The 14,288-nt window shown below is 35.5% G+C and overlaps 4 protein-coding genes and 1 long non-coding RNA gene across 9 annotated transcripts; 1 reads left to right on the top strand and 4 right to left on the bottom strand.

Moving 5' to 3' along the window:
* Positions 1-532: 532 nt before the first annotated feature.
* LOC137001924 (uncharacterized) lies at positions 533-2,302 on the bottom strand. The gene is made up of 2 exons (XR_010891734.1): positions 2,032-2,302; positions 533-1,861 (listed from the first exon to the last, which is right to left on the bottom strand). It is a non-coding gene; the product is annotated as an uncharacterized lncRNA (long non-coding RNA).
* Positions 2,303-2,697: 395 nt separating this feature from the next.
* Sf3b2 (splicing factor 3b subunit 2) lies at positions 2,698-6,735 on the top strand. Of its 3 annotated transcripts, none has more exons than XR_001101897.2 (4): positions 2,698-3,220; positions 3,361-5,440; positions 5,599-5,726; positions 6,361-6,735. XR_001101897.2 is itself a non-coding variant. In XM_012380034.2 (3 exons), the coding sequence occupies exons 2-3, from the start codon at positions 3,398-3,400 to the stop codon at positions 5,665-5,667; spliced, it is 2,112 nt and encodes a 703-aa protein (XP_012235457.1). In that variant the 5' UTR covers positions 2,699-3,220; positions 3,361-3,397; the 3' UTR covers positions 5,668-6,735. The 3 variants fall into 3 exon arrangements, 1 of the variants encoding a protein (XP_012235457.1); XR_001101896.2 differs by having other exon boundaries at positions 6,356-6,735; XM_012380034.2 differs by having other exon boundaries at positions 2,699-3,220; positions 5,599-6,735.
* LOC105679784 (GPI ethanolamine phosphate transferase 1-like) lies at positions 6,011-9,781 on the bottom strand. Its single transcript, XM_012380032.2, has 8 exons — positions 9,404-9,781; positions 9,074-9,294; positions 8,787-9,012; positions 8,410-8,695; positions 7,862-8,306; positions 7,312-7,648; positions 6,817-7,201; positions 6,011-6,735 (listed from the first exon to the last, which is right to left on the bottom strand). Exons 1-8 carry the CDS (start codon positions 9,691-9,693, stop codon positions 6,304-6,306), a joined length of 2,622 nt encoding a protein of 873 aa, XP_012235455.2. The 5' UTR covers positions 9,694-9,781; the 3' UTR covers positions 6,011-6,303.
* A 221-nt stretch (positions 9,782-10,002) lies between these two features.
* On the bottom strand, positions 10,003-11,582 carry LOC105679789 (optic atrophy 3 protein homolog). Of its 3 annotated transcripts, none has more exons than XM_012380042.2 (3): positions 11,429-11,582; positions 10,864-11,050; positions 10,003-10,798 (listed from the first exon to the last, which is right to left on the bottom strand). In XM_012380042.2, the coding sequence occupies exons 2-3, from the start codon at positions 11,003-11,005 to the stop codon at positions 10,278-10,280; spliced, it is 663 nt and encodes a 220-aa protein (XP_012235465.2). In that variant the 5' UTR covers positions 11,006-11,050; positions 11,429-11,582; the 3' UTR covers positions 10,003-10,277. The 3 variants fall into 3 exon arrangements, with proteins under 3 accessions (XP_012235465.2, XP_012235464.2, XP_012235466.2); XM_012380041.2 differs by having other exon boundaries at positions 11,224-11,488; XM_012380043.2 differs by lacking the exon at positions 11,429-11,582 and adding an exon at positions 11,115-11,202.
* A 499-nt stretch (positions 11,583-12,081) lies between these two features.
* LOC105679788 (uncharacterized) lies at positions 12,082-14,283 on the bottom strand. Its single transcript, XM_012380040.2, has 2 exons — positions 13,621-14,283; positions 12,082-13,092 (listed from the first exon to the last, which is right to left on the bottom strand). Exons 1-2 carry the CDS (start codon positions 13,840-13,842, stop codon positions 12,535-12,537), a joined length of 780 nt encoding a protein of 259 aa, XP_012235463.1. The 5' UTR covers positions 13,843-14,283; the 3' UTR covers positions 12,082-12,534.
* Positions 14,284-14,288: the final 5 nt, after the last annotated feature.

Raw genomic sequence — 14,288 nt, 5'->3', positions numbered from 1 at the left:
TTGACGAAGATAAAATAAAAAAGAATATATCGTTAAAAGTTGCATTTAAACATTGCAGCTTATGTCAACTTACAGTGTCGAAGTATGGTGCGTTTAAAAGAGAAATTTATCGAAAAATGCGAAAAGTTGTAAACCAATACATCAATATCATGCATTACCAATTTAATATTAAAGAGAAAATTAAAACTGTGCTTGAACAAAAATTTGATTTTAATTTCATATATTGTGCAGAACATTACAAAGCCCAAAAAACATTGATAATAGATTTTGTGATAATTACATGTCTAAATAGATGGTGTAAGACAGTAAGCAATATGCTTAATGGGAAGGACACTACAAAAAATGAGATTCCAATTATGAAACAGGCACAACAAATATATAGACAGACACTAAAGAGAAAGAAGAATAAATAATGTGTATATATATCGCAAATGACATATATCATATTGATATGTAATTGAATTTAACAAGACAAAAGAACGAAAAGATTTTTATAAGAGTAAATCAAAATAGACAAATAAAAATAATATAATTTGCGTATAATTTGTATCTTTATTTTTTAATTGCCCAATTCTATTTAATATATATAATTTTAAAACTTTGCTGTTTTGTGTAATTATTATGAAGTATGGATTATTACTGTAAATTCATTGTTATTGGGAAGATTCAAAAAACAATATACAATGTAAAAAGGATAAGTCCAAATATAAATTTAAAGTTAATCTATACAATTATTAAATATTTATAGGGTAAATATTTATAGGGTGCGTTCCACTTAGCGCCCGCAACACCCGTAAACTCGTTCCACCTAACGACCGCGGTCGCTGTGGTCATACTTGAAACGTCATAAATGACGTCATTGATAGCGACGCGTCGGCTCACGACGCACGTGGTTGAAACGTGAGTCGTCGTGATCGCAGCCATGTTCGCGCATGTTTTTAAACTGTTCGTAGTGTTTGACAGTGACAATGTCGTCGCAAAAAATTCTGTTTTACAATACTGAAAGCGACACAGTGATAGAAGTAAATTTATCAGAAGAAAATGCTGTTCGCGCTCAAAATGGTAAGTCAAATACTTTTTACATATCAAGAAATTTTAGTCAATAAGTATTTCCAGGACAAACATAACCTTAAACAATATTCTGTATGTTCTAATTTAATAATTATTACTAAACCGTTACTAAAAATTGGTTAATACTTACTAAATCATTTAGTTCTAGTTACTAAATAATTTTGTGATAAATGCTAAATAATTAAGTAATTATTACTAAACCGTTACAAAAAATTGGTTAATAGTTACTAAATGATTTGATAATAATTACTAAATAATTAGTTAATAGTTACTACATTATTTGGTAATAATTACTAAATATTTAGTAATAGTCAACAAATCATTTTGTAATAGTTACTAAAAATTTGGTAATTACAAAATTATTTGATAATAGTTATTAAATATTTGGTAATAGTTACTAAATATTTGGCAATAGTTGCCAAATTACTTGGCAATAGTTACCAAATTATTTGGTAATATTTACTAAATATTTGGTAATAGTTACCATATCATTTAGTAATAGTTACTAAATATTTGGTAATAGTTACTAAATATTTGGTAATAACTACTAAATATTTGGTAATAGTTACTAAATATTTGGTAATTGTTACTAAATATTTGGTAATTGTTACTAAATTTTTGGTAATAGTTACCAAATCATTTGGTAATAGTTACTATTTGGTTTATCTGTTTCATTTTTATTCATTGCAGGTGGATCAGGTATATTAAAAAGTGTTGGTATGGCGTTTGGTTTTAATTTTCGCCAATTATCTGCTCGACCAGTCTCAAACTGTGATTCTTCAAAATGTTTCTGAAATAAAAAAAACTGCTTATAAGATAAATGTCCTTATTGATTACAGTTATTCATATTTATGTAATTTTAAACGGTGACAAATCTAAACTACACTTAAAAAAACGATCCATGATTCTAAACAAACAGAAAAAGTTACATAAATTGAAAATTTAAGAGAATAAACTTACTTCACAGAGACGCGAATATTTGGTTGATATCCAGAACTCTCTGCAGAGATTACGTATCCATTGCTGTCGACGAACATCATCCGCAGGAAACAAAAATAATCGAGCGCCTTTTTCTGTTCTATTGGTACAATTGACCGCAACGCAGCAAGGCATTTTGCATATTTTTTTTGTTCACAGTCGGATAATCAAAATACACGTAAACACAGAGTTTGAGCAGCTTAGAAGCCATAACCTAATCATCATAAACTTTTCAGCTCAGTGACAGAGGCGAGAGAGCAAGGAGTGGGGGAATGGAACAAAAATGGCTGAGACGTGAGCAGACCTGAGAATACCTACATCTTTAGTGCTCTATAAATACAAGGGTATGCTTTTGCGCACGCGACCAATCAAAATTGTCAAAGTGTGACGTCACAGATAAGCGGTAAATTTAAAACTACTGTTTCTAAGCAGCTTATATTAGCAGTATTCTCGTCAAATGTATTATTTTGATTTCAAGTTTGAAGAGAAAAATTTATTTTGAAGTAATATTTTATAAACTAATAAATATCCTGTAATAAAGTATAATATAAATAAACATTATAAACTCAATATAGAAAAATTTAATATAAAATAAACATAAAAATATTAATCTTTTTTGTTAAGGTATTAGCATTTTTTTCTTAGATATTAACATTTTTATCGGTTACGTTTTCACTGAAAAGATTTCACTCAATCATGCGTTTCCAAACATAAACATCAAGCACTGAGGGTCACCATGTTTAGTCGAACCGTTCGGATGGTCTGATTGGCCCTAAGTGTGACGTCACACTTTGCTGCGCAGTGAGTGAATACGAGATGAGCATACCCTTGTATTTATACTTTATACCATGGTGCTTGCTTATAGCGTTTTCAAGTGAACGGATTTGTCTTGTGGCGGATTTACTATGCATTCTCTCTACGACTTTCTAGGTCCAATGAGAATCTTTTAGGGACAAAAATATTGTTGGCTATAATTCCCATAGTTTATTGATAGTGTTCAATCTTATAATTAGTATATTTTATGATTTACGCTTGTCTATGTATAAAGTATAGAATCAATCGCCGGGAATAAAATTTTAATGTGTAGCGAAAATTGATAAACGAATCGAAAACTATATGTGTGTGTGCTTGCGCTGAATTATATGTTATTCAGAAAGTTCTGAGAATTAAGGTATGTTTAAATATAATGTTTTATTGTAATCGAGGTTTGCATCAATTAACCTGTTATTTCAACTACATAGTGAAATACACAGTAAAATAAAACACTCAAATTTAATATACCTGTTATACAAATTATAAATTTTTGTTAAGGTTATTTCAAGTCTAGTTTTGATATCAGCCATTCAGTATGGATACAAAAACTCTTCCGAGTCTCTTGAGTTTAAAAGTAGCTCCTCCATCAGAGTTACAAAATCAAAACATTGACAATGGAGTTGGAGAAGGAGAGGGTGGCTCTGTCAAGCTTCCGGCTGCCTTAGAACAAGCTCTAGCATTTAAAACTGAGCGGGCTAAAGAAGTAGGCGGGGATCCCAATGATGTTGTTTCTGTGGATAAATCACCGAAGGATGATGGCGAGGATGTTCCTCAGATAGAAGACGTCATAACGGAAATAGAATCGACTACGGAAAAGGTAGAAGTCAAATCAAGTAAAACAAAGAAGAAGAAGAAGTCGAAGAAAAAGAGACACAATATAGAGAAGAAGGATGCAGAACAGAAGAAGGACAGTGCCGAACATGGCAAGAATAAAGAGGATATGCCAGAGATAGAATATATACAGGAGATACCGAGCATAAACGATTTAGAACCGATGTACCGTCAATTTGCCAGAGTCTTTGAAGCGTTCAAACTTATAGAACCGGAACCAAGTCCAAATGATGCGGCTGATAAAGGTGAACCCATCGGGCAGTATCCACCAGTAACGAGTATACAAACTGCTGGCACTGGTGTGCCGAGCAAGGTACCGCTGTTGGATGATTTTGATGATGATGCAAATCAGCAGCAGCAGCAACAGGGTACTGGCGAGAATGGTGCTCCGCGTCTGTCCAAGCGGAAACTGAAGAGGCTCACGCGGCTAAGCGTGGCGGAACTGAAACAACTAGTGGGTCGTCCCGATGTCGTGGAGATGCATGACGTCACTGCGCGAGATCCGAAGCTGCTGGTGCAATTGAAGGCGCATCGAAACACGGTCCCTGTGCCGAGACATTGGTGCTTCAAGCGAAAGTATCTGCAGGGCAAACGAGGCATAGAGAAGCCGCCCTTTGATCTACCGGACTTCATTAAACGCACCGGTATCACGGAGATGAGAGCGAGCTTGCAAGAGCGGGACGACACGCGCACATTGAAGGCAAAGATGCGAGAGCGGGCGAGGCCCAAGCTGGGTAAAATCGATATCGATTATCAGAAGCTGCACGATGCGTTCTTCAAGTGGCAGACGAAGCCCCGCATGACGATTCACGGCGATCTGTATTACGAGGGCAAGGAGTTCGAGACGCGGTTGAAGGAGAAAAAGCCCGGTGAACTGTCGGACGAGTTGCGCACAGCTCTAGGAATGCCGGTGGGTCCGAATTGCCAGAAGGTACCACCGCCGTGGCTCATAGCTATGCAACGTTACGGCCCGCCGCCGAGTTATCCAAATCTCAAGATACCCGGTTTGAACGCGCCCATACCAGAAGGCTGCGCGTTTGGTTATCATGCCGGCGGATGGGGAAAACCACCTGTGGACGAGACAGGCAGACCGCTGTACGGGGATGTATTCGGTATATCACGCACGTCCGGCGCGGACGCAATGGACGAAGAGATAGACCGGGGCATGTGGGGCGAGCCCGAATCAGAGTCGTCAGGCGACGAAGACGAAGACGAGGACGCCGAGGAGGGCGGCGAGGGCGGTGAGGGCGAAGGAAAGGATGGCGACGGAGACGCCAGCGGACTCGTCACACCCGGCGCTGAGGGCCTGATCACACCGAGCGGCATCACGTCGATCCCGGCCGGCCTGGAGACTCCGGAGACCATCGAGCTGAGGAAGAAGAAGATCGAAAGCGAGATGGAGGGTGGTGACACACCCGCACTGTACACGGTGCTGCAGGAACGCCGCACCGAGGGTCTGGGCGCCAGCATGATGGGCAGTACGCATGTTTATGACATGACTGGTGCGGCCGGCGGCCAAGCACCGCCGTCTGTGATCGCCGCGCGCCGCGGTGGTATCAGCGGCAGCGCGAGTGACGCCCGAGCAGAGAAGGACGGTGCGGTGGAATTGACACTGGACCCCAGTGAGCTGGATCTCGACTCCGAGGCGATGGCATCTAGATACGAAGAGACGATGAGGTCGAGGCAAGCGCATCTTAGGAGGGAAGATTTATCGGACATGTTGCAAGATCACGTACAACGGCAAAAGGTATGCATTAAATGGCAAATAATAGTATTCTTTAATTCACGACTGCACCGTCAGATTATCCTGCAACTATATAAAATAGATTTGGCACTTAAAGAAAAAAATTAATTGTTCTTTGAACATGTCGATTTTGAACTAATCCCCTTTCGTTTCTATTTCAGAGCAAACGTAAACGTCAGCAAATTCAGGATACAAAGACATCTAAGAAGTATAAAGAATTTAAATTCTGAACACTCTGTCATCTCTTCGTTTGTGTATTGTACCATAGGAATTAAATTGTTTGAGATAAGTAAGTATCTGAGCTAGACTTAACATAATGCATTATACTTTAATGGTATTGCAATACAGTTATAGTGTTTAATAGCACAACTCCTTTTTTATATGTTATATTTAAAAATACTATATGAATGATAAGTCAGATAGTGTCATATATATATTGACGATAGTGATATATCAATGATAAAGCTATGAATAATTGAATATTTTCCAACATAAGAATAATAAATGCAATTATCTATTTTTTGGAAGAGAAACACAAGTAGATGAAATAAGTAGACTTTGAATATACATATATATATACACACACACATAGAAATGCATTTGTTTACTTATATATACATCTCAACATACTAGTAGTGACAAATATATGAATAGGTATTTCGAATAGTTCATTTATTTAACGCTCTGTAAAACCTAAAATTGCTTCAGACTAAATTTCATTGTAACCCGTTAATTCAGTCTCAAAGTAATTATCTATAAATAAGTTATGTACATCCTAAATAATGTACAATTTAAATAATCACTCTCTGCTTTGGTCCACTGAAAAGCTAATAAAAAATTGACTTACTTTTCATACATATTAAAATCTATACGATATGCGACTTTTGAGGCAGTAGGTTGATCCAAAATCGTTCTAAGTACAGGCTCATCAACGGTCGTGAGAGGCATCGTAACAGTACAAAGAGACACGGAAGAGAGATAGCGATAATAAATTTACTGATAGCGCTACCGATGTCGAGCCAGCTCCCGTACGGCGTGACGCAATACATTAAAGGCAGCGACAAGCAGTCACCTAAAAAGAGAATAGCTAAAGAAATAGGTTTCTTATATTCTTCTGACTCCAGAGCGTAGCTCGCGCATCCGACTAATATTAAAGGAATACTAAGTTTAAAGAGTATCAAAGACGTCATTAAAAACGGGGAGAAGACGGTGACGAAGTGACGTGTCCACGATGGATCAAACGAGCTGATGCTTGCCATATTACCTGTGCCGAAAAAGCACAATAGTATATACAACATCTGTAATCAAATATTAAAGAAAATATCGAATATCACTGAACCTTAATGGAACCTCTTCAATAAACTTTTCAAAAAGGATACAAAAAACGCCGCTTTGAACAAGTCTTTCGTGATCTTTTGTGTATCTCCTGAGCTCTTTGAAGTAATTGGAGCGACTCGCAACCAACAAAATAAATTGACCGTAAGTGTCAGGAAGAAGAGCGGCTCGTAAGATGCAGATAATAGCGTGAGCGGGCAGAAGAATCCCAACATTACGCCCAGCGTTCTTCTTTGAGTCTCTGCTGGATAACACCAAATGCACAAGGGTGTAGTCAGCAAGATGATCCAGGATATCCAGTGTTTACCATCGATAAACTCCGTATACACAAGGCTTGTAACGATTAAGCGTAGAATCTCCATTATTCTTCGACTCAACGATGTTTCATTGACAATCATTACTGACATTGCAATACATACGCCGATTATTCTGAAATTAATCGCAAAAAAACATCAAAAATTTATTTCTCAAATTAAAATTTTTTTAAAAACATTTTCTTCACATTTTTAAATTAATTTCATAATGTTATCTCGACTCACACAATGTAGACGCGTGGATATGGCTCTACGACTGGCAGTAGTGGGAATACACACAGCGCTATGGACGTCCAAATCATAAGAGTCGGTACACTTTTCGACTTCGCTCTTCGTATCAATATGGTAGATAATATTCCTATGCTGAGAGCAAACCTATATGTCAGTCCAACAAACAGTATCACTAATAAAAACAGGGTGCCCCCGATATCTATAAAAAGCTTCTTGCTGTTCCTTTTTACGAACACCGGCGTCCACACAATTATGGCAGCGACTGCAAGCCACACGGATATTATGGCGAAGGACGCGTAGCACGGTAATCTCCAGTTGCTGCAATCGGACACTGCAATAATTACACAAAAATTAATGCATAATAAAAGTGATCGTTTTTTAGGTTTTGAAATTGGTGCAAAAAAGATGATTATACGTTTGAAAGATTTTCAATTCCTTTCAAGGACAATCAGTAACTTAAAGTAAAATGTAATGTTAAAATGACATTTTCATACATTTTTTGCACCAATCTGATTTAGACATTTTTTCTGAAATAATTTTTCACCTAAATGTCCAACTAACGTTATTATGAGTAAACTTGCGAATCCAAAGTTTATGAATCGCAATAGAGGAATTTGCAAATTTCGACGCTTTATGCCGGCTATTTTCAGGAATAACACAACTATCCAGCCGAGCCACATTATCGACAAATATATCAAAAATCGTGTTCGCTGATATTGCCTGAAATATAACAGAGCTTCCTTGCTAAAACTAATCGCTTCGTCGCCTTCTCGAATTCCTTCCATTACATTTCCTTTATTGAAATGTTGTTCAATTTGACTAATTTTGGCATTTAGCTGTATCTCTCGCCAATCAATATTGCCACTATCTTTGCAACTTATTGCACGATTTCCTGTCACTTGATGCATAAGTTGCTTTATATTGCTGAGTAAAGAATGTCCGACATATTCCTGATAATCCGTATCGAAATATTGCCACGGTAGAGCACCCTAAACGAACATTTTACATATAAATATATATATATATATATATTTCATACAATATACTAAATTCTATGTAAACATTAAATATAAAAACTAATGTTGATCTTACCTCGTTATTTATAGGAACAGGAATTCCTATTAGAGATGCCATCAAAGGAGCGATACTCGCTTGCTCGACATCTCGACGAAAGCCGGAAGATTTTATTCCCGCTCCCCAAACAATTAACGGTGTTTCCGTTTCGGATGGCAAGCCACTGCCATGAGATCCCCAGTCGGTCATTCCATGATCGGCTGTGAACACGTAAGCAGTGGTGCCCTTCCCAAAAAAATGCTCTGTCAGATTCACAGTCTCTTTGATTTTCTCATCAACGTAGTTCATATTTTCAACGTACTCCCTAGATGCAAGATTTCCTTTTTATTAATAAATCCATACTTATATTCTCTGAAAGCACAAAACTGTAAGAATGTGCAACAAGTCTTAAATACCTGGAATATGGTTTTTTAGCATGTCCCAGAGTGTCGCAGCCAAGCAGATGAAAAAACAAAATGATTTTATCCTGATTTCTCACTGCTTCAGCTGTTGAAGACTGCAGCCATTCTAAGTAAGCGTTAAACACCCAGGAATCCAGACGAGTTGTCTGATTATTCAAGTTTGCATCAAAATCTTGCCATGAGGAAGGATAACTCTTTCCATGAACATTTTGTTTGCTACCTAAAATTTCAATATTAGCATGAGAAATGATTGACAATTTTATTACTTCTTTGTGGTATACCTTTTGTAAACATTGGAATTATATCCGGACTGCCCCAAGCCCAAGTAGTATGGCTTTGATTGAAGACAGAATCAAAGTCCACTGGATTTTCCTGCCATCCTTTGAAAATGGCACTAGGATCCTCGTATAATCCTGCAATGATTGCGACGTGTCCTGGTCTTGATTCTGTGGGCACCCTTGTATGAGATATTCCCCATACACCCTTATTTTCCATTACATCCCTGCAAAATAGACTTGATGAAGTAAGGAAATAAAATAAAAATTAATTAAAATTAATATAACAAAGATGAAATTTCTCTCATTAGATATTAAGAATATTTTTAAGCATACCTGAGATAAGGTGGTGACTTATTTATGAATGTATGAAACCTCAGACCATCTGCCACGAAGAGTAGCAGCCTTTTAGCCGGTGCTCCGCGTGGCGCCGGTACAACTGGCAGTTCTTTAATAATAGGCGAATGAAAATTAACATCGAGCACACCCCACAGTAAAATCAAGTGCATAATAAACCCCCATAAACTAAACAAATAATTGTTGCTTGTATCGAGCCATCGCTTCTTGTATTTTTTCGGATAAAATAATTCGCGATCTGTAGTATCGAGAAATTTTCTCATAAACATTTTTGGCAGTTTCTTATATTTTCAGAATTGACACATGATTGACAGACCGCAGCACAGCACTTCATCGAGCACTCGATATGATATCGAGATATCGAAACCTATTATTTTTGCTCGATTTTTGACATCGATAATAATATTTGCTTGCTTATCTAATATCGATAATTTTATTTAAATGTTAATTGCTTATGTAATAAATTATATAAAAATGTACAAAAAAGACAAATAATGCAATTTAGAAAGTTACAAATGTCTATCATATAATATTTATGCATATAATATGAATGAGGTTATATAAATAATCGATGGATATAAATTTGTGTAAATTTTATTCACGCATATCTACATTTGTCTTAAAATTATTTTGATATACAAGCATTTTTATATAACACATATATCTAAATCTCCATGTGGGACTAGTGCAAATCAAGAGAGAAAGAGAAAGAATAAATTACATATATATGATATACAATATGGATTTTATATACATTTTGGTATTATATAATCTTTTTAATGCTAGCACCAATTTACCGGTCAATATTTCTAATATTTTCAAATCACATATCTCAAAAAAGAAGTATAAAACATTAACTAAGTTTTTCCGCTTTTAGTTCATTGTTATAATACACTATAGCACGCTCTATCAGAGATCTATTCTCACTTTCATCATTTGCTTCCGTTGGGTTTTTACTATTTTTGTTAGAACTTTCCTTCGTATTGTCGTCTAAATTATTACTGTTATTTGTTTGCTGTAATACCGGTTCTGGTGTCTGTATTTTATGTCTTGTGTGCTTGGCTAATTCTTTCATAGCATCTTGCAGATAATGTATTCGAGCTTCTTGTTGCAATGTAGTATTGTGCAATGCTTGAATGTCCTCCGAAAATTTCAATAATTGCATCTGTCTAACCTCCTCTTTTTTTGTTTCTTTTGTTACTTGTCTGTTGTATTCAAACATCAAACATCCTCCTGCTATGCTGAAAATAATAGCCTCGCCTATCAAATTAGCGCCCAGTTCAATTGCCATAGCTTCATTTAGTTTCGCTACTTTTGTGGGCTTACCAAGATTCATAACATACATCTTTGTTTTTACTTCTGCCCAATGGTAAACTATAAATGTATAAAATAAAGACAATGACTACTTTGCAATAATATTTAAAAACTTAAACACTTACATTGAGCAGGTGGTATAATAAAGTAAGTTCTGAAAACTGGATGGTTTTTGGCTTGACTGACAAGAAACTTGGCTAACGGTTTACTGATCTGTTTCACAAATAGTACGCCCAATTTAAAGGCTGGAAATACACCAACTGCCATTTTTGCCAATTACTAAGTCAGCTTTTCATCTATTTTTTCGATATCCTGAAAGTGTTAATCATGTGTTAAAATATACTGTCATTATATTATTATTAGTTTTACTCATTACTTTGTTACTACTAGTGTCAATATCTAATAACAACAATGCTGCCATGATTGACTGTTAGTTTAATAACATTCGATTTCTGTTATGTCGTAATCGGCAATCATTACCTCACCTTTGAAATTATTTTTTCGGAATGATATCGCGGTGGTAATATGTCATGACAGAAATCTCTATGATCTTGCGAGCAATCGTTGTGAAGCATATTTTGTTGTTAATAAATATCCACTGAATCACATCATTTAAATCACATCGTTAACGTATTCGTGGATTTTTGTAAACGATAAATTCCTTCGAAGATGGAGTAAATGAACACCAACCTTTCAAGTTGATCACCAACTAATCCGGCATACTGAAATAAGTACAATGTGCGAAACATTGGGGCAAATCCACGCAGCCAACGCGAACAATATAATTCTCTTTCATTCATATAAATTTCTAGAACGTGCTATTGGATTGGCTGTCAGATAGAGAATTTCGAAATCCGCAAAATTTTACGGTACAGTAGAAAATCAGAAAATTATTAATTATATGCAAATTCTAAAAATAAAGTGCTAATTTTTCATAGATAATTTATTTTCTTTTACATCGTACAACTTTATAGTTATAAATTTTTATGATTGCGTTACCAACGTGTAACTAACATATCTTTCTTCAGTTACTTTTATATGGTTGGTCAACTGTTTATTCCCGCATAATTTGAAACAGAAAGGCATAAGAAATGGCAAATTTTTCTCATAAAAAAATTTGTGTTGCTTTTCATTTCTTATTTCCATATCTGTAACCATATCATATTTAATGAAAAAATTGTTTATAGTTTTCATAAATATTATGGTTAATATATTAATGTTGAATAAAGAATTCAGCAGGAAGTAGAGAAGAAAACAAGTTATATGTTCAGTAACAGTAAGGAAGAGGAGCCTGTGCGACTTCAATTTTACAATAAATTTTATACTATAATCAAAATAGCAGCTTATACTTCTCAAGGATGTATTGTTTACAAAGCTAATTTGATTTAACATATATATAAATGTAATTATTGTATATATGTACACAACAATTACATTTCTATACATATTTCTATATACAGAAATATAATTAATGCGGTATCAATGCTATTAATAGCTAGTCATTAAAAAGAGATTAATATCGGAAAATTGTTACTGTAACGTTATATAATATTATCTCAATTACTCAATAAAATAATTCTCAAATCTTCATAAACAAATCATTACATTGGAATGTATATATAGTATAAAACGTTTTGAGATTATTGCTTGTAAAACGCATAACTATCATATAATAAAAATCAACTATATAAAATAAAATGTATAAGTCGTGACAAGTTTATAGAGCACAACAATTAGAGATGTACTATACTACTATATATAAATACACCAAAAAATTGGGCGTTAAGCAGCATTATTCAACCATAATCCACACTCAGAGCACTCAGACCTTTCTTCTTAATTGCCTCTCCTACGGCGCGTTCTAGGAAATCTTCTGGCTTATCACACTCATATACTTTATCCGCATCCAACGTATCCAACGCATTGCATCTTCCCGTTTCAACATTGCTGTAGACAGCTCCATAAGGAAAGTCCTCAAGTTCATACATACATTTTGACGAAAACGAACAATCCACACCTATACATTTACAATAATGTGGCTGGAGAGCGAGCTCGGCTGATTGGACTAACCCATGATTGCGTATTGCCATTGTCACCGCTGTGTCTTCCATATCATTACTTCTGTACGATAAAGGGTATCTGGAACCGACAGAATCTTCCTCTAATGGTGGATGCATCGTCCTGTAGTAAGCCAAAACTTCATTAATGCTATTGTCCATAGACCCTTCTTCTTCCTGGAAAGCCTGCCATAATTTGAGTTTTTCCTCAACTTGTATTTGGTATATAATTTCATCATATTCAATATTTTCTACATTGCTGGCTGTTTTCTCCATATTTGCACTTGTGTGTTGCTCCTGAAAAAATAATTATTCTTTACATATATATAATCACAATTATTTCATAATGCACAATTATAATAAAACATAATACTCATTTATCATGTATAAATTTATTACATAATGAAAAAAGTATTGATAATAATACTAAATTTAAAAATACACAGAACCAATGTCTTAATATATAAAATTGCATTTATTTTGACAATTTGAGAAGATGTGTAGGATATGTTCTTCTTCATTATGCTGCTAAAAAATCCCAAGCTATATTTTGATAAATTTATTTATCGTACAAGATATTGTTAATATTTTAATCAAACTATTTTAAGTTATAATATCAAGATATATAATATGCGTACCACAAATTGTCAAAATACGATACAATTTTATGTTTATATTATTGATTTCAAGTATACAATTTGTCAACAAATAGAAGCCATATTTATTTATACAATTAAATAAATAAAAATGTAATATTGTAAAAATAACATTGTGCAAACAATAAGAAAAAAAACAGATACTATTGTATTCTCTACAAATAAATACCGTATCTGAACGAGTTTCGTCGACAATTGTGCTAGACAAATTGCCAGACAATTGCGTGCAATGTCGCTTAGCCGGAAAGAAAGCACACTCGTGCTCATCCATGTCCGAGTCCTCGTCGTCGCTCGCAACTACTTCTACCGCATTTCGCCAAAGTTTTTTCCTGGTGCGTTCTTTACTGGCGCTTGGAAAAGGCGGAAAGAGAAGAATTTCATGTTTGTCCATGTTCGTGCATAACTCTCCGACATTCGACTCCGCGATGTCGGTCTCTTTGTCGTTCTCTTGAATTTCCGCCAGCGCGTTTTGTTCGAGCGCGTACGCGCTTCGTTCACGATTTTTCCAGCTGCGATTTCACCACATCGAGACCGTTGTCCGAGCCAGTGGCATTTTCGGCAGCATAAAAATTCAACGCGACCACAGCCTTTCGTCGCTCATTCGACCCGTTATTGACGTTTATTTACAAGAAAAGACAGCGCGTAAAGCGTGTAAAATCGCACGTAGCGAACGATGACACGACTTTCACGGTCAATTTAAAAATTAAAAAAGTCGTGTTCGACAAATGGAATAACAATCACGAATATCCGCGTCGAACGCAATCGGAATCCGGGAGACGTGACTCCGAAACCGAGCATCATCAGCAAGAATCGCTTTTGACAGCTACAAGATGGCAG

Source organism: Linepithema humile, chromosome 1 (genome assembly GCF_040581485.1).
Source record: "Linepithema humile isolate Giens D197 chromosome 1, Lhum_UNIL_v1.0, whole genome shotgun sequence".
NCBI lineage: Eukaryota > Metazoa > Arthropoda > Insecta > Hymenoptera > Formicidae > Linepithema > Linepithema humile.
The sequence above is the reverse complement of the archived record's forward strand: the minus strand, read 5'-3'. Positions and strand labels throughout refer to the sequence as shown.